Below are 26,336 nucleotides of genomic sequence, written 5' to 3'. Positions count from 1 at the left end.
GAACTTTAGGAGACAGTTTGTTTTTTTGTCTTTTGTGATACAAACCCTGTCGGCAGCGACAATTATCAAAATAACTTAAGACACTAACCTGACGTCATCTTGTCTAAAATAAATAGCAAGAACGGGTAGGTTGCCTCTATATGCCTTTGGGGACGGAAATTAATTCCCACAACGTCAATGTGATATAGCCAATAAAGCGTTAAAATCTACGAATCGAAATCGACTCAATCTAACCTGAGGTGGGTAGACATAGAAACCACACGCAAGGAACGATGCTGGATAATACAATTAAAAACTCATGGGGAGTTTTTAATTGGCTACTTCAAAACAAACCGCTCCAGTTGCCTAGTGGTTAGAGCGTCCGCCTCGGATGCGGGAGGTCGTGGGTTCGATCCCCGGCCGAGTCATACCAAAGACTTACAAAAATGGTACTAACAGCTGCCTCGCTTGGCGCTCAGCATTAAGAGGTTAGTGTTAGGACGGGTCGGCCTGGTATTAGGATAATGTGATTGGGTGGGACATCATGCTACATATCTGCGGCATGATGCCCCAGTGCTAGACATCACTATAAACTGCCACACTGCAGACATCGTAGAGATATGACTGAACAATTGTTAAATCTACGTTAAAAGTCCAAAACACACACACACTCCTTCAAAACAGGACATGGTAAATCAACCTTATTACTTTGGCCTCCCATAATTCTCTTATGTGGAGCATCATGGGAGGCCAAAGTACCAGGCTGTTTATTAAGTTTGGACCCTTTGCACCGATTAAGGACTTATCTCCCCTTGTCCGCCACGTTCGACGCAAACATAATTTCATTTCTTTCTTTTTTTTTCAACTAAAGTTTAATATAGTTTAAACCAGACACATACTATTGAAAGTGAAGAGAAAGTTAGAAGCCGTGAAAATAAAATGCTACCTGTTGAATGTTGCAAGTTTAAATTCTATATTCCTTGTACATTTTAAATCACCTACCCAAACACTCAGGGAAACTTTAGATGTTAGAAGTGTGAAAGTATTCCTTCCTGCGTTTTAGGTGGCCGTGTTTGTGTTCTTAGGCAAATCATCGTATTCTCATTGTCTCACATATTATAACCAAAATAAAGCTACAAATCTCTGGTACATGTCAGTCTTTCTTTTTCGTGTATTAGAGAGGCTAAAGCTTAGTGGTGAGCTTGCTGGACTTCTACGCAGGAATAACCATGGTTCGATTCTTAGGCCAGTCTGGGTGCAAGACATTGTTTTCATTGCTGCAGAAAACTAACTAGTCTGGATGTAAAATACATTAAAACGTGCTTGACCAAACCAAACCAACACTGTTTTGTACCTAGATGCTCACAAATAATAAGTGAACATTTTGCACAAAACACGGACACATTCTTGGGTCTCGAATTTAACAGACAAAGGAAATATCTCGTACCAAATTTGCAAATGGCGAGTTATTTACTGCTAATAAAGGAATTGATAAGATTTATTTTGAACATAAAACTTTGTCGTAATACATATTTTCCCGCAAGTCGAAATCTGACGAAATATATGAAAAGTTTATTCAACACACACACACACACACACACACACACATAACATCGCGAAATTATTTCATCTTCATAAATTCAGAATTACGATCAAATCAAAGTGTTCGATATTTTCACAACATTGATTGCAACTATCCTTATCTTTCACAAATTCCCGTTGATTAAGCAATTTCATCAACTTTAAACCATGGCATTAAATAAATGAAATCACAAAAGATCCATGAGAATGACAGGATGACCACGTGACAATCGTGCGTGCTTCTTTAAGTTTGAAGAAGCTCAGAGCTGTAATACATCGGGAAGGACTACATAGATAACATGAATCTGTCTGAGGAATAACAACCATATGTCTTATGTCAATCAGCCTGTATGTAGGTCGTTGAAGGATTATATATGATTTTCTTAAACAGAAATGTCAAAATACACATCAGATTAGCCACAGCTTAATTAGGAATGTTGAAATACACATTAGATTAGCCGCAGGTTAATTAGGAATGTTGAAATACACATCAGATTAGCCACAGCTTAATTAGGAATGTTGAAATACACATTAGATTAGCCGCAGGCTAATTAGGAATGTGGAATTACACATCAGATTAGCCGCAGGTTAATTAGGAATGTGGAATTACACATCAGATTAGCCGCAGGTTAATTAGGAATGTTGAAATACACATTAGATTAGCCGCAGGTTAATTAGGAATGTGGAATTACACATCAGATTAGCCACAGCTTAATTAGGAGACCGCACCGGTGGCCCAGTGGTTAGAGCGTCCGCCTCGGATGCGAGAGGTCGTAGGTTCCATCCCCGGCCGAGTCATACCAAAGACTTGTAAAAATGGTACTAACAGCTGCCTTGCTTGGCGCTCAGCATTAAGAGGTTAGTGTTGTGACTGGGTGGGACATCATGCTACAAGTCTGCGGCATGATGCCCCAGTGCTAGACATCACTATAAACTGCCACACTGCAGACATCGTAGTGATATGACTGAAAAATTGTTAAAGCTACGTTAAAAATCAAAATCAAAATCACACACACACACACACACACACTTAATCAGGAAAGTGTAATTACACATTAGATGAGCCACAGGAATGTCGAAAAACACATCAGATTAGCCACAGCTTAATTAGGAATGTGAAAATACACATCAGATTAGCCACAGCTTAATTAGGAATGTGGGATAACACATCAGATTAGCCACAACTTAACATAGGAATGTCGAACTACACATTAGATTAGCCGTAGCTTAATTATGAATGTCGCAATACACATCATATTATCCACAGGTTAATTAGGAATGTCGAACTACACATCAGATTATCCACAGGTTAATTAGGAATGTGAAAATACACATCAGATTAGCCACAGCTTAATTAGTAACGTCGAACTACACATTAGATTAGCCGTAGCTTAATTATGAATGTCGCAATACACATCATATTATCCACAGGTTAATTAGGAATGTCGAAATACACATCATATTATCCACAGGTTAATTAGGATTGTCGAAATACACATTAGATTAGCCACAGGTTAATTAGGAATGTCGAAATACTCATCAGATTAGCCGTAGCTTAATTAGGAATGTCGAAATACACATCATATTATCCACAGGTTAATTAGGATTGTCGAAATACACATTAGATCAGCCACAGGTTAATTAGGAATGTCGAAATACACACCAGACTAGCCACAACTTAATTGGGAATGTGGAATTACACAGATTAGCCACAGCTTAATAGGAATGAGGAAATACACATTAGATTAACCATATGTTTATCTAATTCCGGTCATAAAACATTGATTAGTCAATTTTAATTCTAACTTAAAGTTTAAGATCACTGGACTCTTTAATTAAATTCAAGTCTAGACCTACGTTTTGTTGGTGAAATTCGGGACTTACCTCAATTTCAGCGACATAAATATTACATTAAATCTAGAATTAACATAGTTCATACGTCAATTTTAAAACAGCTCGATTTCAACCAATCAGATCTTTGGATTCAAGACTTCAGTTTAAGTCAGTACTTAAAATGTGTCTGTGAAACCCAGACGGGCTGTATTTATTTACGTGTCTTTGTGGACTAAATATGGCATAACGAAAGTGTGCATGTGTAAATGCATGTCAGGAGCATTAGTTTCCCATGGACAAAGTTTACAGACGTAAAGTTTGGAATTTGTTTGTTTTAAAGACCTTTATCGTAAAATCTGTCAAGAAATGGACAATGTGTGTGGATGTCACGTGACCTGAAACAAATTGGCATGCAAAGGCAATTTTCCCTCCGTGATTTACAAATAATAATGATATCCGCGAAAAAACGAGCATTAAACCCACTTCATAAGGTGAAAAAAAAAGAGTTGTGTTGCTGCATCAGGAGGTTAACATTTATCTGTCAAATAATAAAAAATTAAATGCATTTATAAATTTAGATCCCCGACATTATCACTCCAAAACCAGGTCAACATGAAATTATTATAGACATAAAACCAATTTAAGTTTTGCATCTGTGTTGACTAACAAAAACATAATGGAAGAACGAAGTTACTGTGACCTAATTTGTATTTAATAAATAGTTTGCTATTTGCTTTCTAAAGTCCCTGACATAACATTGCTTTCTGATCATTAAAATGCATTTCTCAGTGTCTTCACATATACTAATCGTTAAACCGTGAGCTTCGGTTACTCACTTCTAATTCTTCAGCGAATGAAATCTTTTTATATTTATAAGCCGACAAATTGCATATATTGGGTTCCTGACTAATAAAATGCACTGTACAAATGCATTTTAATCAGTGCGAAAGTGGTTGACTTTGGCATTTGGTACTGACGAGTGTGTGCGTGTGTGTATGAGAGAGAGAGAGAGAGAGAGAGAGAATGTCTGTGTTTTCATTTCCAGTATCATAATTACATATTTGACTTAATCGTGTTTGCTATGATAGGCAAGGATTACACGTATTACACCATTTGTAGTTTCTTGGTAAAAGACAGAAAGTGGTCACACAGTGCTCAGAAAACTAAGTGCAGAATAATCTCATAAAATTCCCTGTAAACTCAGGGTAAGCAAATATGACAATACGTGCACATTTTAAAGCCAAGGGACACTGTTTCACACGAATTATGTCTGCCGATTTGTCAAGGGACACTGTTTAGTCTATTTACACGAATTATGTTGCCGATTTGCCAAGGGACACTGTTTAGTCTATTTACACGAATTATGTTTGCCGATTTGTCTTCATACAGGCAAACTTCAACTAACGTTGATATGATCAACACCAGTGTATTAATGTGCTAGAAGGTGGCAAGTGACCATTTTAGTTGTTTTAGAAGTATTTATTCATTTTCTTCATTAGCCTTCAACAAAGATAACCTTTATTATTAATAAAAAATCAAAATATTACATTTTGTTACAGTCCAATATCATCTGAATGTGCAAGATAATTTACTCGATGAACTAATAATAATAATAATAATATCAATTATAATAATTATAATAATAATAATAATAATTATTATTATTATTATTATTATTATTATTATTATTATTATTATAGCCAAGATTAGTAACAGGAATATAATTGATTTCATTCGTTTCTAAAAGATTCTTTTATTCGGCAATGTGAATTGCCGAGGATCACTAAGATTCAGCCATGTGACTTGCAGAAGATTACGTTGATTCATCAAGTAGATCTGACTCAAAATAAAAAATCCGTAATAGAAGTTTCGCAAATTTCGCGAGAAAACTAAATTTAGAAAATCTGAAGTCACAAATATGCTTGGTATTTTTTGTGTGTTCCGCTTAAATTTAAATACGCCGGCTGTTAAATATTAAATATTTAGCCAGCATCAGTTTAAGTGTAAATTCTATCTTAACAAAAAATTCAACAATGGTGAAACAGTATTAAAGTAAAGAATGGGACGAAAGGCAGTTGACTCTGTGCACAGAGGTTTTGTTTTATTAGATTAGTGTACACTGGAACAATCCACAATGGGAGCGTGTACCGAGAAACATACAAACTCTTTGAACACAATTACAACAGTTACTGTGAAAAACTTGGTGACGAGGGCCTCCACGTACATACCCTCGTCAACGAATTTGTTTTAAAGTACGAGTATGTATGGTTCCCGTAGTAGAACAAGTACTTGTCTACTCGTCAGAAGCAGACTGTTTTACACACGTGTATTTTCGGGATAAGTAGATAACGTGTTATAATGATGTATAAATTAAATAAATAATAAATATAGTTCAAGAATTTGTAAGATCATGATACGACAGGTCCGATTTCGCTTACAAAACTGTACAAAGTCCTTTTCTCCACCAACACACAAAGGTTATCATCATCAACACGTTCAAACAGAAGATTGGGTTTTGCATCAATTGAAAAGAAAATTGTTAATGATAAAAAGCCTAATTTACTAAATACAGAAAACAGAATCACACTACCTATTTAAATGTGGTATTAGCTATTTGAATCGCACCACCAAGTGATCTAAGACTCAGTTATTTGGGCACAGTGGCACGGGTTGTAGGTAGCTCCAAGTAGTGCCTACTGTTTTCTGATTGGGGGATCTATATTTGGTAATGGCATTCTTTCAGATCGTATTACCAGAGCCGCCCAGGTCAACAGAAATAGAAACAACCTGGGATGATGCACCAGGCCGTAAATTCATTATCTTATCTACATCTGACATACATGATATTCTCCCACATGCCAGTTAGGTGCCAATCAAAACGGTTGCCAAGACAACACACTGCAACAGCCAAATTTGATGTTCGCACGCATCCCACAATACCCCGGAGCGAGCGTAATAACAAGTGTGTAATAACTAACTTAGCTCTCTGCATTCAGCCAGTGTAATCCAACCAAGAGAAAAATGGAATGATAACACTCTTTGACCTGAGAGACTCCGGTGGGAAAACCAGTAAGAGAAAGAGGTCTTCACCCTAATATCCAGGTGATTCTATTTCAAAATCAGATCAACTATTTTCACGCCATGAAGAAGAAGATCGAATGTCCCATTTCTCCTCTGCCTGAAGAGTCACCTGGATATGGGGTGAAGGAAGGTGTAACCCGGTAATGTTGTGATGTGGCTGTACATCTAGTGCCAGAGATGTTATTTAACTTTCCTCTCCTCTGCCCTTCAAAAGTGCGGAGAATTTGACGTAATCAACTTTTCCTCCCGCCATAGGGGCCTCCTTCCACGTTTGCCTAATCTGAAACGGGATGGAAACGAATGACGTCATGACGGATATAAAAATCAGGAAAGTATTAAGAAAAAGAAGGTTCTGGAGGCGTATTTTGACAATATATCTTGATATTAATTTCACCAAAACGGAAAATTACTTCCTCAGATTCTACGATAATGTGACCTTCAAAATGACAAGTAAATTTGATAATGTGTCATTCAAAGTTATGAGGTTTAAATGTTTGTATACCTTACACAAATAAAAAAGGTAAATGCTTAAATAATTTCTAACAGATTAATTTTAGAAGTATTAATGAATTTATGAAAACAGCAAAGTTGTCGGATTTCCGATATTTATATCATTTCAACAAGAAGCAGGCAAATGCCTACACATGTAGCAGTCGCTTGTAGTTACTTTACGAAGAACGTTCTTGAGTAACATTACACTTATCTTGATGTGTCAAATAACACAAGACTAACGGAAGAACTCTGATTTGAAGAGACCTAGTTAGGATAACCAAATTTCCGTTGATCAAAGGAAAGGATGATGCATTTATACAATCCAAACAAAAACACAAAAAATAAAAATTCTAAATATGCACGTTTGTACGTCTGCTTGTTTCAAAAGCTTTTATGGCAGGACACTTTCATTAGGTAACGTGTTCAGGGCCGACATGAGAAGGGGGCAACCGGGTATATATCCCTGGGGCTCGGGCCCATAAGGAGGCCCGGGCCGAACAACACTTTTTAATTTTATAAAAGAAAATTTGTGTTTGAACAAGAACTAGGAGAGGCCCGGGTGTTTCTTACCCCAGGGCCCATGACAGCTCTCTACGACACTGAACATGTCACTGTCAACAATAGTCAAGTGTAGTTTAGCTCAAATAAATCAGTTTCACTTCATTTGCTAAAAATGGCAAGCTGAGTAGGGATGATTTGAATGAACTCCACGCTCGATAGGCTTTGAGAATATCGTCCTAGACGAGATTTAGATGCACAGTGTTGGTAAACAAAATTATATACATACCTCGTCCTGAGTAAAGTTATCACCCATGTTTTCCAACAAGTCTTTCAAACTGCAGAAATAAAAAAGCAATAATGTAGAATCCTTTCTATAAGATCAATAAAATATTCCTTTATATAAAAAGCATAAGTGTTTAAGTCATTATATATATATATATATATATATATATATATATATATATATATATATATATATATATATATATATATATATATATATATATATATATCGAATTGTCGAATATACCTCCAGAAACCATTCCATATTTGGTTGTGTTTACTATGCAGATAAAGAGATCAAAACCATGTAAAAATGTGTAACACATAAAAAAAATCATTCTAATGTACACATAATTCTAATATAGTTTTTTCCTAACAAATAACAGTGATTCACTTTTCTAATACAATGCAAATACTACACTGTAAGGTCCTACAAGCTACCGACTGGAATGTCGGATAACTAGAACACAGTAAATCTAATAAGCTACTGACTGGATTGTCTGATAAATTGAACACTGCAAGGTCTAATAAGCTACCGACTGGAATGTCTGACAACTGGGACACTGCAAGGTCTAATAAGCTACCGACTGGAATGTCTGACAACTGGGACACTGCAAGGTCTAATAAGCTACCGACTGGAATGTATGATAACTCAAACACGTGTATTCATCTTCTGGTGTTCGATTGTTGGGTTGGGGGTGGGAGTGGAGCGACCCAAATCGTCCTGCCAAACAGCGTTTCAGAAACTATACAAAAATAGTTTTGAACCGTGTTTGACAATTATTAATTTGAAGGAATGTAATAGATGTAATGAGAAGTGTTACCCGGTCATTCAGTACCTCCACGAACCGAATTTATTGAATGTCCCTCTGATATTTGTTTCAAATTTCGTGTATGTAGAAACCATTGTCAAGTCGAACATTATTTTTGTATATTTTTAATATGTTTATAGAGGTTATACAATTGCCAGTAAGCATTCGAACATGAAAGCCTCGAGGCATATACGTTACACCACGTACAGTCACTCCCACAAGACAAACAAGTACTTACTATTCTTCAGGTAAGGTGCCTTTTCCATCAGCATCAAACATAGCGAATGCAGTCCTAATTGTGTCTTCAGGATCAGTACCTATATGATACAGAAACAATGGGTTGTAGTCATTCGCTTCATTTTATTGTAAAATAATATTACGACAAAAAAGACATGCAGTATGCAGCTGAATGCTGAATGTCGAATATGAGATACTGTACTGACTATATATACGTATGATATACTGTACTGACTATATATACATATGATATACTGTACTGACTATATATATACTATACTGACTATATATACTATACAGACTATATATACTTTTGATATACTGTACTGACTATATATAATATACTGACTATATATACTATACTGACTATATATACGTTTGATATACTATACTGACTATACATACGTTTGATATACTCTACTGACTATACATATACGTTTGATATACTCTACTGAATATATATACGTATGATATACTCTACTGAATATATATACGTATGATATACTCTACTGACTATACATATACGTTTGATATACTCTACTGAATATATATACGTATGATATACTCTACTGACTATATATACGTCTGATATACTGTACTGACTATATATACGTTTGATACTGTACTGACTATATATACGTTCGATATACTATACTGATTTTATATACATATGATATACTATACTGAATATAAATACGTATTTAAAAACATTCCACCTATTGAAGACACTCTGCAAAATTTATAAAAAGCCTTCGGATCAAATATTATTCAATAACATAAAAACTGCACCATAACGATAAATAATATCTAAACATCGTTGATGTTTAAATCTTTTAGGATTCACTGGCTGTTGGCTATTCCTTTGCATGAGAAATTTACAACCTTAATTACCAGCGGAGGAACTTTAAATTACCCCTAACCCCGCCATGTAATTAAATTTAGGATTTTGTGCCCCTTCATAAATGCGCCCCTCCTCCTTCTCTTCCCCCTCCAATGCAGGGGCCGTGGAGGCGGTAGTTACGGTCCTGATAATGACTTTCGAGTAATTTCATTACCATATAAAATTAGAGTTTTTTATAATGTTATTGATTTTATTTCCACTTATGTAAAAACTGAAGATTGAAAAAAGTCAAATCTATACTTATAATGTACAATAATGTAACTTACCGCTCAATTTTTCGCTAAATATGGAAAGAAACATTGTGAAATTCAATTGACCTGGTGCCTCTTTTAGCATACTGTCTAGTATATCCTCAGATGGAGTAACACCTGAACAGATACAGATAAAATACATATTTTAAGTGCGGAAAACTTACGGTGTTCCAAACGTTAATATGAAAATAACTGACTGTCCCATTCACACACACACACACACACACACACATAGATATATATATATATATATATATATATATATATATATATATATATATATATATATATATATATATATATATATATATATAAACACACATTTTTTTCACCCCAGAACATATCTGACGTTTATACAAGACGCTGTTTGAAAAAAAGTAAATAACTTCACCTTTTATCTTTGACTTTGAAAGACCAAATATTTACATCTAGAAGGGTTTATCAACTTTATCTTCCTTAAGTTGTTACAGCTTCCATCTTTAATTTTTTTAGAGCGTAAATTTAATTGTACTGACATGCCATTAAACACTCTCTACATATCTACATATCTATTATATATTTCCTTCATGTACCTATGTAGTATGGAGTTATGCGTTGCCATGTAAAGGTTAAGTTTAAATAAGTATTCAAATAAATGGCGCAAGAATGTAGGAAGATAAACCCTTCCAAACTAATTGCAAACATGAAAACAAAATAAAATATAATATAAAACATAAAGATGTTAAAATTCGGTAAAATATGCATCAAAAAAAGAAAAAAGGTTACAAATTTGAAAATCCTTAAAACATATCATCAAATCTGTTTTATATAAATAAGGCATTCTATCAAATAGCCTTCTTTCTTCGTGTATGTATGTATGTATGTATGAGTGAGTGTATGTATGTATGTATGTATGTACCTCATTAAATAATACCTTTTCTAATAATATCTTAAGTGTGACATCATGTGGACTTACCTAATGAAGAGTACATCTCCTTGAGGTCACCTTTGCTAATGAGACCATCTCTGTCCTGGTCGATCATTGTGAAAGCCTACATATATCAGCATAATAATAATAATAATGACAAAAACATATGTTGTTACACATCTTATAACTAACACAATCATGTAACGAGAGTCTGTGAATTCATTTCAAAACTGTAATTGGAATACATGGGAGAACGAATCCTTAAATGTGTTTGACATCATTCATAATTACATATCGTTTTGGTTTATCTATCTTTTAAAATTCTATTTGTAAACATGTGTATTATCCCTGGAAGTTAAGTACCAAATTAAACAAGTTTAATCTTTTAATAAACTAGATGTAACTGTTGTAAGCCTGATAATAATGTTTTAAATGAAAGATTAATTGATGCTTTCTTGGGACTCGGTTAATATTGGGATCAGGTATTTTTGCAAGATCTATTATTTCCGAGGGGTGGGGGTATCGGACTTTATGAGACAGACTATGACAAAACATACTGCTCATACTGCCATTTGTTGTGATTTTTCACTCCTCTCTATGGAATAAGTACACTCTGTAATAAGTACACTCTGTAATAAGTACACTCTATTGAAAGAGGAATATTACACGGTATAAATAACGATCTCTTCGTATCTTTTTTTAAAAAAAAAAAAACGCCAAATTTTAAATGAAATAAACAGTTGAAAGCAAATTAATGAGGTGCCATAAATATTTTGCTGACTTTGAGGATGTTTTTATGTAACATCATTCATAATTAAATAACATACAAAAATCAACGCATTTTGAAGCTGGAGTTATAGATTCATAAATTTCCAATTTTCTAAATTTTCTTTCATCTTATAGAACTGAAGAGAAATTGCCGGAAAAACTTTCACATTTCACATATTTCATGCTCACACTTGTAAAAACACTGGTCTCGATCCAGCACTGAATTTTGCATTCTTTGAATACTTTATATAATAGATACGTGGATAAATTCCTATGTTTCAAAATTGTGAAAAGATAAATAGATACAAGCATCAACACACATCCATTTGCCTCGGACAGATGTTTGGCAACATACCTCGAGAAAGAGAAATTCAGAGCAAATGGCTTCATATAGTAAGTAGGTAGGTATGTTTGTGTGTTTTAATAAAACAAGCAACAGAAAGCCATGCAAAACACAGCAAAGGGGTAAAATACGGGGGTATTGGTGGCATACTGATAAATTCTTGGCCTTCATCTTGTTCTCATCAACAGACTTCACTTTGGGATAGATTGTTGGAAGCTTGATTTTCAACTTTTGTTTTCTCAAGCGCATATATATATATATATATATATATATATATATATATATATATATATATATATATATATATATTTAATTTACTTATCTGCTAAGGGGAGCTTAAACGAGATAGGTATCGTTTAAACACAATACATGTACACCAAAAGTGTGTCTTTTATAATCCAACCATATTACATATTTCCATAATGTATTATAAATTAGTTACATGCCGCACAAGTTTAATTCGTAGCGAAATTGTAAAAAGAATCACTAGGCATGGAGCAAATCAAGACTGGCTGCATTTGATGCTAGTTCTGCCAAAGGAACGTCTATAGAACACACATAGTAATTATGGCACTATTTCCACATATGCACCTAGCTCCTTGGCAATTCCACTTAGCATCAAGTGTAAAGTATTAATACACAGTTGGGGTTCTAATCAACTACAAAAACATTAATAAACAGAGTGGTTAGCCACGATCACAGTTTTCATTACTTGGGTTGCTGTTGCAACTAAATGTGGCTACATGTGGAGAGATTATTGCAATACTAGTGGAGGGCAAAAAGATACCTATGCGTAACTGAAAGAGTTATAAATCGCAAACTCTGACTGGATAGTTGTAGATGGCAACCCAGTTACACGAGATTACTACTTATCTTACATAATGCATTCCTATATCTTCTAATTAAGGCAAATTAAAATTGTAACAACTATATTAAATGTTATTCTACAATTAGAAACAACAAAATCTTGGTAGCGTGACAAAATCAATATGAGACGACAAGGACTGTGGTTTCTTTTCTGTTACATTAGCTACAGGACTTAATATTGTGGCAAAAAATATGCCACACTGTCAACGTTCATGCCATACTCTCCTATAGGTGACGTCCTCTATAAAAGGGATCCATTTTTTTATACCAAAGTTGAGCCTGAACTTTACTGACATTTGGGGAATTAACCCATTTTCTACCTGTTGGCTTCGGTAATTTTCATTATGGACATGCGATGCTTGACAAACGATTGTGTCAAGTGACTGCAGAGTGAAGTTAATTAAAATACAACTCTGTTTCCATGAGTTTCAACAATGGCCGCTCAGACCTTGATGCAGGTAGATAACTACGCTCCACTGCTCGAGATTTAACATTAGTCGCTCAGACCTTGATGCAGGTAGATAACTACGCTCCACTGCTAGAGATTTAACATTAGTCGTCAGGCCTTGATAAGGGTAGATAACTACGCTCCACTGCTCGAGATTTAACATTAGCAGATTTGGCCTTGATAAGGGTAGATAACTTCGCTCCACTGCTCGAGATTTTACATTAGTGGCTTAGACCTTGATAAGGGTATATAACTAACGCTCTACTGCTTGACAAATCGCAGCTGATATGCAACATTGATCACCTACCCTTTCTAACCGGATTGGCCGGTTAAGAAACTCGGTCTTTATTCATATATGTATGCAACCTTCTGATATCGGGCCCCAAATGACCTGTAGTGTATGCGATGCAAATACGTAATGAAAATATTGGCACAAATCCATAAGAGCAGCATGTCTTGTTGGGTGATAGTTAATCAATTTTCTCACGTTTTCAGAAAGACTTCTTCTACATGAAGTGTAATATCTCAAGAAAGAAGGAAGAAATTTTTTTTTATCCGGATATTAATATACTCTTGACTAATTGATCTGTCTCATACCACCGATACCCTTCATGTTAGGTGTACAAAATGGACAGGGACACAAACGATACCCATTTCCAGAATTAAATACTTTTACACATGCATGTATTGGAAAAGCTTTCAGATGTGTGAGATTGTTGAATAATTATTTATATTAAGGGTTTTTCATTCATGCCAGCTTCCTGTTACTCAGAAGGGCTTCCAAAATTGTCTCCATAACAACGCTATTATTTGTATTTGTACGTATAATACGAATGAAACATTATATAATTGGGACGGAGGGAAGCGGGAGAAAACACTGAAGTAAACCATTCAGAACGGGCAGGGCTAATAAATGTTATCATAAATAATTTGGAAATTACTCATTAGATGATCTTTTGATATATATATATATATATATATATATATATATATATATATATATATATATAGTTCTAATTAAGAAAATAATGACAAGATGCGGGCCATATATTTAATATTAATTCCTACTTTACTTCAAATTAATACATATATATACTCTGTCGATACAGATTCTGTTTAATACTCGTTTTACCAAAAATGCATACAAAACGGACATGAACGTATTTCCATGTATGTACATGAATCAGTCAACCCTATATCTTGTCTATGCATAGCAGTTATATCGCTCAAACGTGACCTTGCACAGCTACTTACAAGTAATTAGTCAATTAAATGTAGGTTATTATTCATTCCTTAAATTTTGATGGAAAAAGTTGAACGTGCGTAAAAATCAATTGACTCTTGTCAGCATTTCCAAACTAATATTCAAAAAAAAAATATTTAGCGTTAAAGAAACACTTTTCCTCAATTAGATAAATGAAACAGACAGTACGTTCAATGTTGAATTACTCATGTACAGACGTGTCTTCTCTCACTGGTTTCTAAATGTTTTGACAGGTACTAAAAACCCATGACTCCATCAGCAAACTGGATAAGCAGGAAAGTGTAACATATAAATGTGTCTTTGTTAGGTTTGGAGAGTGATATCAATACAAATTCATGCAGTATTAAATATGGAGAATTCAAAGCTGTCATTAGCCACGTGATCCGTGGAGGGGAGGAGCCATCACCTCAGCGCCAGCCATGCTGAAATCAAAGGGTGTTAGAAAAGTCAGGTTTAAACATGGTAAATTAGGGCGCATTGGATTTTCGCTCGCGCATGCTCAATACAGTCATGAATCTGCGACCTCTTTCATTTCCTGAATTTGGCTTTGAGAAAACTTGGTGAGGACACTGGAGGTAGCGGACTTTGCCTTTTTCTGAAATGTAGAGAATGGAATAAATGAATTTTAGGAATCTACTTCTGATTTTCGACTTATGCCATACCTCTTTCATTTCCTGCACTATCTTCTGCGGTAACCTTGAAAATACGTTTGACGTAGCCCTCTCTGCACGTGACTTCTGGCTCTGTGATATACAGTAACAAAAGTTCCTGGAAGAAGTAGACGCCTTACTGGTCCAAAACTCTCATGATAGATCGATCAATATCACCCCACCCACACTTATATTGCTCCTTCTTTTGCCAGCAAATTGTAATCGAAAGCATTTCAAGGAAACTCCAGAAGATGCCAGCTAATTCCATAATAGAATCACAACATATTCTGCGAGTGAGTTTGCAAAATGTTCACTTCAGATTGTTTGGAGCATTACAGCATTGGCGCCATGCTCTATTTTTCATTTAATGAATGAATTTAAAAACATCCATAGTTTTAAGGGAAATTCCATCATCTCAAAAGCAACCAATGAAAACGCGAACTCGTAACAATATTATCAGACAGAGGGTAGCACGTTATGTGTCGACTTTTCAGTCCACCGCCACATCTCATTTCACACCGCCGTATGCTAGAAACTTCAGATGAACTTACTGACATGTTTCTTTTTTAAAGAATAAAAACAGATGACGAGATTTCCTATCACAAAAGCCACTGTAGGGTATATTCTAATGGTAGCCTTAAAAATTGTATAAGCGCAACCTGATATTTGATATGGATCAATTACAGTAAAAGTCATTGGCAAGAAAGATTCTAGCAACCTCAGTACGTTTAGTTGCATCCTTTAACAACAACTTTGGACTCGTTCTATTAGATTGGTCAATTTAAATCTTATCAAATTAGGTTTGTGTTTCACCAGCTGGAAATAAGTCTGCACTTAAATCTAGAATCCAACATTAAAACTGGCTGAGTTTTGTTTTACAGAGCTTTGTAGCCATCATCGCGCTACTTTGGCGACAGTAATTACAAAACTGCAAACTAGTGACAACCGAAAGCGTTATGAAAGACAGACGACACGTCATCGCATAGCTTTTCTTATTGGTCTAATACCAGCATGGCTACAAGGTATAAAAAGAAAATGGCAAAGCGACATGAAATGTTGCACTTCTCGTGAATAGATAACTTAATTTATAGTGACATGGAGCCTCAGAAAACGGAAATACTTGTATCTCAAAATCCGCAACCTATCATGAAAAAAATTGCAATCGTGACAGCAATGAAAGGAAACTTTCAAAACCTATCACCTTTAAAACAAAAATTGATTTCATATTCTGATTATTAGTAGAGTACCTGTGTTAATGATCCAAAGGTTCATATTTTTTTCTACAGTCCTTGTCATTATTAACTCACATGTTCAAGACACTATCGAAAGTAACGGTCTAAATCATCTGTATGGCAAACCAGTTGCAATAATGTCTTCTCCCTCAAATAAACGGAAGAAATTCATTTAAGGTTCGTGATAATCTGACACGAATAAACATATAAAGTATGCGGCCTTTTTGTTTGTTTCGCATTTTTGTTCTAGATAGAATGATAATAATTTGTCATGTTGTTACAGCATTAATCGCCAAACAGCAGCAGAAGGAAAAAAAAAAATGACTTCAGTTTATACGCTAAAGTTGGAGAAGAATTTACGGTTTGAAAATCCAAATCCATCGGCATACTTACATCGTCTGACATCTTGATCTGAAACAGAAGGAAAAAGATATGTGAAAGTCACTGATATAAATAAGTCTAAATCTGAATATAGTCATTTCATTTATCCTCTTCCACCTCTGTTCTATACTCGAACTTTGAAATTATTTATAAACGAAAGAAGCGTGGATTACTGTCAAGTTCATTTTATTTCTTAACCATATAAATAATAATAATAATAATAATAATAATAATAATAATAATAATATTTTTTCAAAAGTTACAACTGTGAAGAAATTGTTTAAAATGTTCCGAGTAGCGATGCTATACGAGCTAGTTTATCGTGGCAATTATCGGCAATAACTTATCACAAGCTGCCGTTTCCCAAAAAATCTTTTTTGCTACATCGTACTTATAAAAAGGAATTTCTACCATTTGTGAGATAAATTCTTTTCTCGAGTACAATATTTATGGTTGAATCCCAAGAAAGCATTGCGACTTCTTTCAAACATTATAAATAGGTAATACGGAAAGACTATATATATATATATATATATATATATATATATATATATATATATATATATATATATATAATGTCCCCGTTTATCCATGCATACAGAATGACACCCTAAATATGTACAACAAAAGTGTAATAGCTACCGCTGCATGCAGTATGGAGCATGTTATAAATGTAAAAGACTGGCTCATCAACTTATTTTAACAATTTCCCATGTTCATGAACTCGTTTGTGTACCCTCCAAGTAACCTAATTAAGTCATATTGGAAATGCTACAATGCAATAGTATTTATAATGGCACAGAGCCAAAGTGTGATGTTCACGTGACTGATGAGTGGGCGCTTTATGTATACTGCGACTGGATATGTCACGTGACATACCGTTAAGGTTACCCTGCTAATCCACAGAGAGGTTTCCACGTGTTGAGTGTAAATGTTTAACCATTAGATTATTTTTTAATAAACCGATGATGTCGATGGCTTAAAGTCATACGGGTCTTGAAAGTTACTGTTGCTGGAAATGTGGCAACTAGGACCTTCACTACATTTAAAGCTGCTAGTAATATTTTGGTGAGGTATGGTTACCGCTCCGGAGTTAAACTTAGACGTGGCATAAATACAACCATTCCCAATTAGGAAACGATCGCTAATGAACAGATTTCTGGAACGGAATCAATGATTCTCGGTCAGCTGCCCTTAACCTATCAAATTTTATCTTCATCTTAATACATGCCAGTAACATCAGAGCATAAAGTCAGATCATTTTACGCGGACTTCCTGTTATATGCCTTATCTTCCAATGCCTGCACGTCATCATCTCATTCTATAATTCCCAGATCTGCGCAAATATAACAAATAAGTAATGAAAAATGTAAATCTTTCCCTTCATGTATCGTCTGCTTATCAGTTTCTCTTGATGTATGACGACAATAACTGTACTAATTATTGCATCCTAAATAAGAAACTTATTTATGTATGAGGTTTTTTTTTTCCCCCTGATCTTTTCCGTGGGATTTGCTGAGTAGTGAAGAATAGTAGCTGTATAAAATGTTTATTAAATCCAGCCTTTTGGCTTTTGCGTAGAATTACATGGCAGACATGTCGTAGGCGTGTTGGTTGACTTAAATGGGACTTCTAAAACCTTAATAGATATATAATGCTGAGAAACGTAGCTACAAGCCATTACTACAGACAAGCGAAGGAGCCAAATCGAGCTGACCTAGGTGAATATTAAATCTGCGACCCTTGGATTAACTTAAAACCTTAAGCTATGCTGGGATTAGTGGGTGTCTTATTATCTTGTGTCCAGGTGAAAGTGTCGTTGTGTATATAACTTATGGTCGCTTCCGGAAAAGATGGCTATGACGTCATAAGTTTACATCAGGGTCTTCGTCAGAGATACAATCTGGTCAGTCTCTCTAAAGACGATACATTTATCCATTGCAATATATACCATGGTGAGTCCATCTTGTGAAACAGGAGCATGTACATAATATATTTTTTAAAAACACAAAGACTATCAGAGGGTGTTCAGTTTTGATTATTAAGTATATCTCTGATGCAGAGTCAAACAAACAAAAAATGCGTGGAAAAGGAACATCATGTGATCTACGCGCGTAGATGTCACGTCAGAGTGTGTGTGTGTGTGAGAGAGAGAGATCACGTTTGTATACTAATGTTCAAGTGCATGTAAGCGGGCTAGCTGCATGTACAGCTATACAATGTCTGATACGTGATGTAAAAAAACCCATAAGAAACACGATGTAAATAATGAACTATTACGAATACATCGCATCTAATTTGTGATGCCTACGGTTGTTGAATAATACAGCTACGTGCTGCGAAGTACGCTTAACGAGATAAATTAGCCATGTCAAATGACAAGATCTATCCTTGATCGATCACTTGACAGTGTTTATGAAACGCGTTTTTACAACTTCGAACTCAGGCATGCATACACTAATGAAAGAACTAAAATACAACATCAATAATAATTGAATATTTTTCATGTAAAAATTAGCTTATCCAATTATTTCTCTGATAAAGTCGTCAACATTTACAAGTTATCAACTGAGAAATGTGGGTTTTGTATGAATTTGTATAAAAAATTTTGTGTGAGTTGCCACTGATAATATGCAAAAATCCTATATTTTGTTTTAAATAATATCAGTCTTAATAGAGTCTGCAAAGCTTTTAGTAAGTGCAACAATATGGAAGCAATCCGATTAATGGAAACTCAAATTACAGTCTAAATACTATCATTAGCAAGACGTGCCAATTCAACGTCACAGGAAGTGAAAAGTAATTAATTCTGTTCGTCTAGGAGTACATGGTTAGGGCAAGTATGACGTGGCCTTGTCACAATTACAATTCTGTCTAAATCCCAAATATATTAATAGCCATAACTATTAAAATTCGTTCAAAAGTTTAGAATTTCGTGAGGATTAACAAGGGCGGAGTAGTGTCAGGGCCATATATAACTTTACTGAGGTTTTCCTTTAAAATGTTACTTTTTGATGACTATTTTTGACGACAGTATTAAACCAAAAAAATAAACAGTTATATTACCATTGTTTGGGATAGAGCATTCAATAGAATGTATTAATGTTTGAATGTGTGACTGGCTGTGATGTGTGAAGGCACAGAAAGCTCAAAAGTGCAAGGATTGGCTAAAGCATCACATATTTGCTAATTTTCTACCAAAAAGGTCGGACCATAAGCATCATCCAATGCGAATCGGTAAACTTATACTGAATCAGATAAAATTTATCTCAACTATATTGTATGTATATTATTTTGTTATCCATATTAGATTCAGAATGAACATTGACGAGGCTGTGAGATGTAGTGCATTAAAGAGCTATTAAAAACTTTAAGACAATAGCGCGTTTATGTTTTTATTCTTGCAAGCAGGCAGTAATCGTTAAGCATTGGGGTTTTCCAAACAAATAATGATTTGAAGTTTATTGCTACCTTCTATATAAAAATAAAGAAAAACAAGAAACCGGACAAGGAGATATTTACGAGAGGGATAACATATCCACTTCTTAAATACATTTTTTTTGTCATTCTTATAGGAGAAACTGAGCGTGCAAACTCATGACGTCCCGGTCATGGACAAAATGAATATACAGCGATTGTAGCACGTGATACGCAATGATTTGAAATGTTACAATCTATAAGACTTCTTATCTCAGCACTGGCCCAAACAATGATTATCACTGTTACAATTCATAAGACATTTCATCTTCATCACTGGAATCTTGCACGAAATGTTTTAATCAAAACGTGAATTAATGCCACACAAACATTAAATGTTTTTTGGTAATTGTTAGTAAGTATTTATATTCAATAATAATTAGCCTACCTGATTGCCTACTAGTTATTCGTCAGACTTACCAACCACGTGACCGAAATACATATTTCTCGCTTAGTCCCGTTCGTAATGTAAGAAAGATAGACGGATGATAAATCCGGATTTAAAAAGGGTTCCACATATTAATTCTGAAAGAGCAGTGGCCCCAGGTTTTAATTCCAAACACATTTCCTCTGACCACCACCACCCTCCCCCCACCCCACCCCCCATACACACGTAACGTTTACCCAGTTAAAAAGGAACTTAAAAAGAATAGCATATAACAATCTTTTTTGGCTGCCTCGTTTTGAAGGAAAATGAAGACGTACAGGTACGAGACTCTATGATCATGGTGCTATTATTGTACACGAGATTCAAATAATGCATGAAACTAATTGCGATACACCAGCATACCCTCAAATTTACTATAATTATCGAATATGAAAACAAAATAAATTAGGTATTCAATAATTAATGCATTTATATTACTATTTTATTAATCTGTTTATAAATCACGTGATTCCATTCTTGCGTTTAAAAACGTACGCTATTTCAACAAGCCGAGTAAATAATTCAGTGATGCAGAACGGAAATTCTCTAGAGGGATAACATCTCCACTTCTTAAGATATAATACTTTTCTTATTTTTATGAGAAACTGATCGTGCAAACTCATGACGTCACGCTGATCGGCCGAAAGATGCTGGATTCAGTGATGCATAACGGACAGGCATTGTCTTGTAATGGTGTGTTAGTTATCAGAACATCCAATGGAAATGCTTAAAATCGAATTCACACTTTAAGTGAGGTCAGACTGCTGTAATAACATTGTCGAGTGTTTTAGGGATAACAATCATAAATTTGGGATAACAATCATAAATTAGAGATAACAATCATAAAACAAACGTTCTGGATAATATTTTGGTGAATTAGATTATATTTGATGGAACAAAAGTTTGCAACCAGGGATAACATCGTAGGAAAATTATACCATTTTTGTGAAAGATTTTTTTTATATATTGTGCGGAATTATGTCAACAAAATTCAACTGATTCCGTCTACCAGTACAAATTACCGGAGTATAACTAATAGGTTAGATAAATAACTAGTGTATACTGTTATTCGCAAAGTATGGAATTCGTTAACTTCGTTATTTTTCTCCCCTCAGATCTTTTGACGGTATGCCAAAGATTTCCTGCTCCTTATAGTTGTGGCCATATCTTTCGGATTGGTAACATGTATAATAGGGATGGAAAACTGTATGACCCAATGTGTGCATCCTCTTTATTCACTCCACACTACGCCAAACTGGATTAGCACAGCATTGTATTGCAGCTCATGTTACAAAGTCTGTTTTCATGTACATTTTTTTGGCACGTACCCTCTCCCCCACCCCCCGCCAAGGTAGATTAGAATCAGTCTAACTCTGAATGTGAAACCTGATCTCTCCAGGCACTCAACAGCAGGTTGCCTTATCAACTGTTTTCCGCTCTCTTGCCGTTACCATAGCAATATCGGATAGTTTCTGGATTTTTGCCAAGTCGGTAGACTTGATCAATGTTAACAAACCTGACAAAGTTACACGAACTACTTCTCCAACGGAACACAGTGAACAAGAAATTACTAATCAGCCTATAGCTATCATAAAGGGGGAAAAAAAGTCATAGTAACGTTTTAGTAAATTCCTTCTCGACTATAACTCATGCACGCTTAAAATGCGAAAGTTTTTTCATCCCCTCTTTTGCGAATTTCCAACATTTGTAGACCTGGTCTCGTAGTCACGAATCTGTCTGAGCACAACATTTTTGAAGTCGTGCTGTAATTTATGAAATATTGGTCTTCTTAAACTTCATTCCAAGAGATTTTTCAATCTTAAAAAGTGAAGTATTATTGTATTCCATTTCTACGTACATGCTTTTTACCATTTGACTGAATAAGACCAACTCTTCTAATTTTGAAGTTTTGAGTTCTATTTCAGTGTTGTGCTTAGGCTGTTTTGTGACTGGTTGCCATTTAAGGAGTTGGTTTCCGGTATGAAAACTGAATACGATCGTAATATGCTTATCCAAAACGTCTGCGTTACCGTACAATCTCAACTGGAATTTGCACTTGGACTCGAATAAGATAAATCCAATGCATTTCACTACAGTGGAAAAATTGCTCTACATGTAACTCGGCAATGCAAACTCCGTTGTTTTCGAAGGTGAAGAAGTCTTCGGAAGGCGTAGATATAGTACCCTCTTGATAATGCAGTTTTATAGTGAAAGAAGGAAACTTTTTATGGAAACCAATCGATTATCTTCTCCTATCAATAGGTATATGTATGGCCCTCATTACACTATATAACAACACGGATTTGCATCATTCTAAATATATTTTACAACTATTCACGACTTGCTAAACGCTGATTTATTTTCCCACCTTTTAATTCCATTTTTTGGATTAAATTCCCTTTTATTTGTCCTTTTCATTACTTACACAGAAGTTGGCGATGTTTTGTTTCATACATTTTTTTATTAGTTACGTATGCAATCGTTTTCAATTGCAGCAGTATATCTGAATGATACAAAATTTAATGACTTAAAACTGACCTTATCTTGTAATCACTAATACCGACTTGAAATTCCTTTTTTTTTTTTTTTTTTTTGTTTCTATTCTGCACATGCAATCAAGTTGTGAAATAGAAAGATACAATATTTACAATATTACTGAGCAGAAAACGAAGAACTTAAATTTTTCTTCTTTTAAAAGGAAAAATACAATAAAACGGTCTCTCGAGATCCAACAACGCTGACGTCGTGTAAGTTCGACCTTAGAGCTAAATGTTAAAGACTGGTTCACTTCGCTATTTATACAAAATTCAAATCATGCTAATTTGACTAGATGAGGTGAAAAATCATGACCAAGTTCGCTTATAGAAGCGCATTGGTTTATTTATTGCGTCTTTTGAAAACCGAAAATATTTAAAATAGAATTTGGGTGCCTTCCGGTTGGACATATGCTAACGTTTGATTACTTGTATGCAGAGACACAGAGATTTGTCGGGGATTTTTTTCTTTCTTTCTATTTTAGTTTTCAATTTGTACTTAAATGACCTTGAACTTTTTGATGATTTCACGTGTCCACATTTTATTCAAATAGTCGTTTTGTGATTCCAAAACTTCAATCATGTCTAGGTGTTACCAAGTGTCATGTTATGGAGATTTAGTTAACGCCATTTTGAAACCATTTTTCTACTTCCCATCAAAGGAATTGACTTTTTTAAACCCCGAAACCACTTACAACTTTCAACACACTGAAGACCATAACCAACACGGTACTTGGTCGGTCTGTTTTTGGCAGGGTGGCCATGAAAATACCAAGAAAAATGTGGAGTTCTAAGGAATTTCAAGTACAATGTCGCATGAATAGACATTCACAACACTTTTATTCACTGTAAACTAAAAAATATTTGGTTCCATGATACGAATGTACTCTAAATTGGGATTTACAGAAATTTCTCCTTTAAAATCGCCCATACCAAACTAAGATTTCACAGATTACTCATATGAACGTTATAAAATTGCAATTATTGGCGTCGAATCAGAAATCGGGAATTTAATTGATTTGTTTGTAAATGTGATGTTCTACAAGTACCATAGAAGAAAAAAAAAAATATTCAAAGTGGTATCACCTAGAATGCGTGATGAGAAGTGAACACTTACCTTTTTCCTGATACTAACACAAACTTTTATTCCGATCCGTCCTGGCTTTGTCACCTCTCAGCCACTCTACAAGCTCACAACCGGGCTAGTTAATGAACGCTACGAAAGTGAAATGCTGCTAACCATCAGCTTTATCCTGCATACATTGCGCATGTGACGTCAGGCCTCATGTGCCTGCTCCAAGAATGGTTGGATGCCATCATACGTACATTTACCATATATACAACCAAGAATGCTTGCTGAATACATGGGGCCTTTTTTGGGAGGAACTGCAACATGTATCATGTTATGAAATATAAGATGATCTTTTAGTATTGATGACGTATGATAAATTTATCAAAATAAATTTCCAAAAACGAATAAATTGTAATACATTTTGATCTCTTAGCATTGATGCCGTATGATAAATTTATCAAAATAAACTTCCAAAAAGGAATAAAGAAGAGTAATACATTTTGGCTGTACTTAAAGTTAGTATATAAGACACTAATTTCTGCACAATTGAAGTGTTTCCCTTTCGATCACCCCATTCCCAACAACATATATCTGGATCCCATGTGTCGGAATCCCTGCTGATCAGAGTTAATGTGCTGAGAATTAAACCCGGGGCAATATGACATGTGCTAAAAAGAAATGACAGGCTATATTCTAAGCTTATTATAAAAGATAACAATTCACTTTAATTGCATCCAGTTACTCTAGTAGTTGATAATAAAACAAATGACTGGTTTTAAACAAAGAATACACATTGGAACCAGTGACGAACTGTTAATACTGCAACACTGTTTCAAAAGTGGTTAACGAGTTAAAATTCCAATTTGGAAATAAACGGTGCGTTTGATATAGATCTAGAAGTGTTAATATCTTCATTTCTTATCTATGGTTTGAGTAATTGGACCTTATGCATCCTTTGTGCCTCTTCTTTTTAGATAGATTTAGTTCCACGTGTTGTTCTGATTTTATTGGATATTTTGTTTTCAGTCGGTTATCTATTGTTATATTGGATAGTTTTTCCACTCTGTCCCTATCTTTTTTTTAAATACTAGACAGTTTTCCCAATCGGTTATATTGTTATACCCACATCTTTGCATATTGTTTGCGATTGAAAAAGGTAATCATATGCTGTCAGAAGAACTGCCTGATGTTGCCTAGACAATTGTCTGATGTTGCCTTGACAATTGCCTGATATTGCCTAGACAATTGCCTGATATTGCTAAGACAATTGACTGATATTGCCTTAAAATTGCATGCTGTTGCCTAGACGATTTTTGTCTCATGTTGCCTAGACAATTGCATGGTGTTCCTAGCCAAGTGTATTATATTCCCTGACAATTGCCTTATGTTGCCTAGACAATTGACTTATATTGTCTAGACAATTGTCTAGGGGATAATTTTCAGAAGGATTAGGAGATGATAACGTGTTTTCAGTTTCTAGATACATTCCTGGCATGGGGATAAATGGTTGCCGTGAATGAGTTCCCAATGTTCAAACATTCCCATAGTCCCATAGTAAAGTTACCTTTTCAGATGTTCGTTTGCAGCCGACAAGCATTACTCTTATGTTGTAGGATGTACATTTTACAAATTGATTGTGTAATATACAGATGGAACTTGAAAATGTGGGCCGTTTAACTGTTCAATCGTCATTAGCTTCCATTCTTTCTTTTTTAAAAATGCATAGTTTATCATCAGTTACGTTAAAAAGCTATTCAAATGTTTGCATGGATTGTACTTAGTGACTGTACTCGGGGATTGTACTCAGTTACTGTATTGTGGGATTGTACTTACGGACTGTACTCGCGGATTGTACACAAGGATAGTCTATTTGAAGAACCGGATAATTTTGATGCATTGCAACAAAAAGTCGAGATTTTGTATCTGCACGTTATATAATTTTTTACTGCGCTCGATGTGAACAAACCTTTTTAAAATCCTCTGATATTTCTTGACTTCTCTAAGGTCTCAAAGGTG

At 34.8% G+C, this 26,336-nt stretch overlaps 1 protein-coding gene across 2 annotated transcripts; it reads right to left on the bottom strand.

Annotated features, from left to right (window-relative positions):
• Positions 1-5,468: 5,468 nt before the first annotated feature.
• LOC149795674 (myosin regulatory light chain, smooth muscle-like) lies at positions 5,469-24,502 on the bottom strand. Of its 2 annotated transcripts, none has more exons than XM_089965516.1 (8): positions 24,366-24,502; positions 16,823-16,840; positions 15,071-15,142; positions 10,906-10,981; positions 9,966-10,067; positions 8,800-8,878; positions 7,754-7,802; positions 5,469-6,754 (listed from the first exon to the last, which is right to left on the bottom strand). In XM_089965516.1, the coding sequence occupies exons 2-8, from the start codon at positions 16,832-16,834 to the stop codon at positions 6,659-6,661; spliced, it is 486 nt and encodes a 161-aa protein (XP_089821642.1). In that variant the 5' UTR covers positions 16,835-16,840; positions 24,366-24,502; the 3' UTR covers positions 5,469-6,658. The 2 variants fall into 2 exon arrangements, with proteins under 2 accessions (XP_089821642.1, XP_089821641.1); XM_089965515.1 differs by lacking the exon at positions 15,071-15,142 and adding an exon at positions 15,210-15,290 and having other exon boundaries at positions 24,366-24,498.
• Between the last annotated feature and the right edge of the window lie 1,834 nt (positions 24,503-26,336).

The sequence above is a fragment of the Sinohyriopsis cumingii genome, chromosome 7 (assembly GCF_028554795.1).
Source record: "Sinohyriopsis cumingii isolate HCF-2022 chromosome 7, ASM2855479v2, whole genome shotgun sequence".
Taxonomy (NCBI): Eukaryota; Metazoa; Mollusca; class Bivalvia; order Unionida; family Unionidae; genus Sinohyriopsis; species Sinohyriopsis cumingii.
This window is presented reverse-complemented; position numbering and strand designations above follow the sequence as displayed.

Coding starts and splice junctions, on each gene's coding strand:
- LOC149795674 (XM_089965515.1), bottom strand. Junction 7,803..8,799: donor GGCACCTTACCTGAAGAATA/GTAAGTACTTGT, acceptor TTATTTCTGCAG/TTTGAAAGACTTGTTGGAAA. Junction 6,755..7,753: donor ATAACTTTACTCAGGACGAG/GTATGTATATAA, acceptor ATCCCGTTTCAG/ATTAGGCAAACGTGGAAGGA.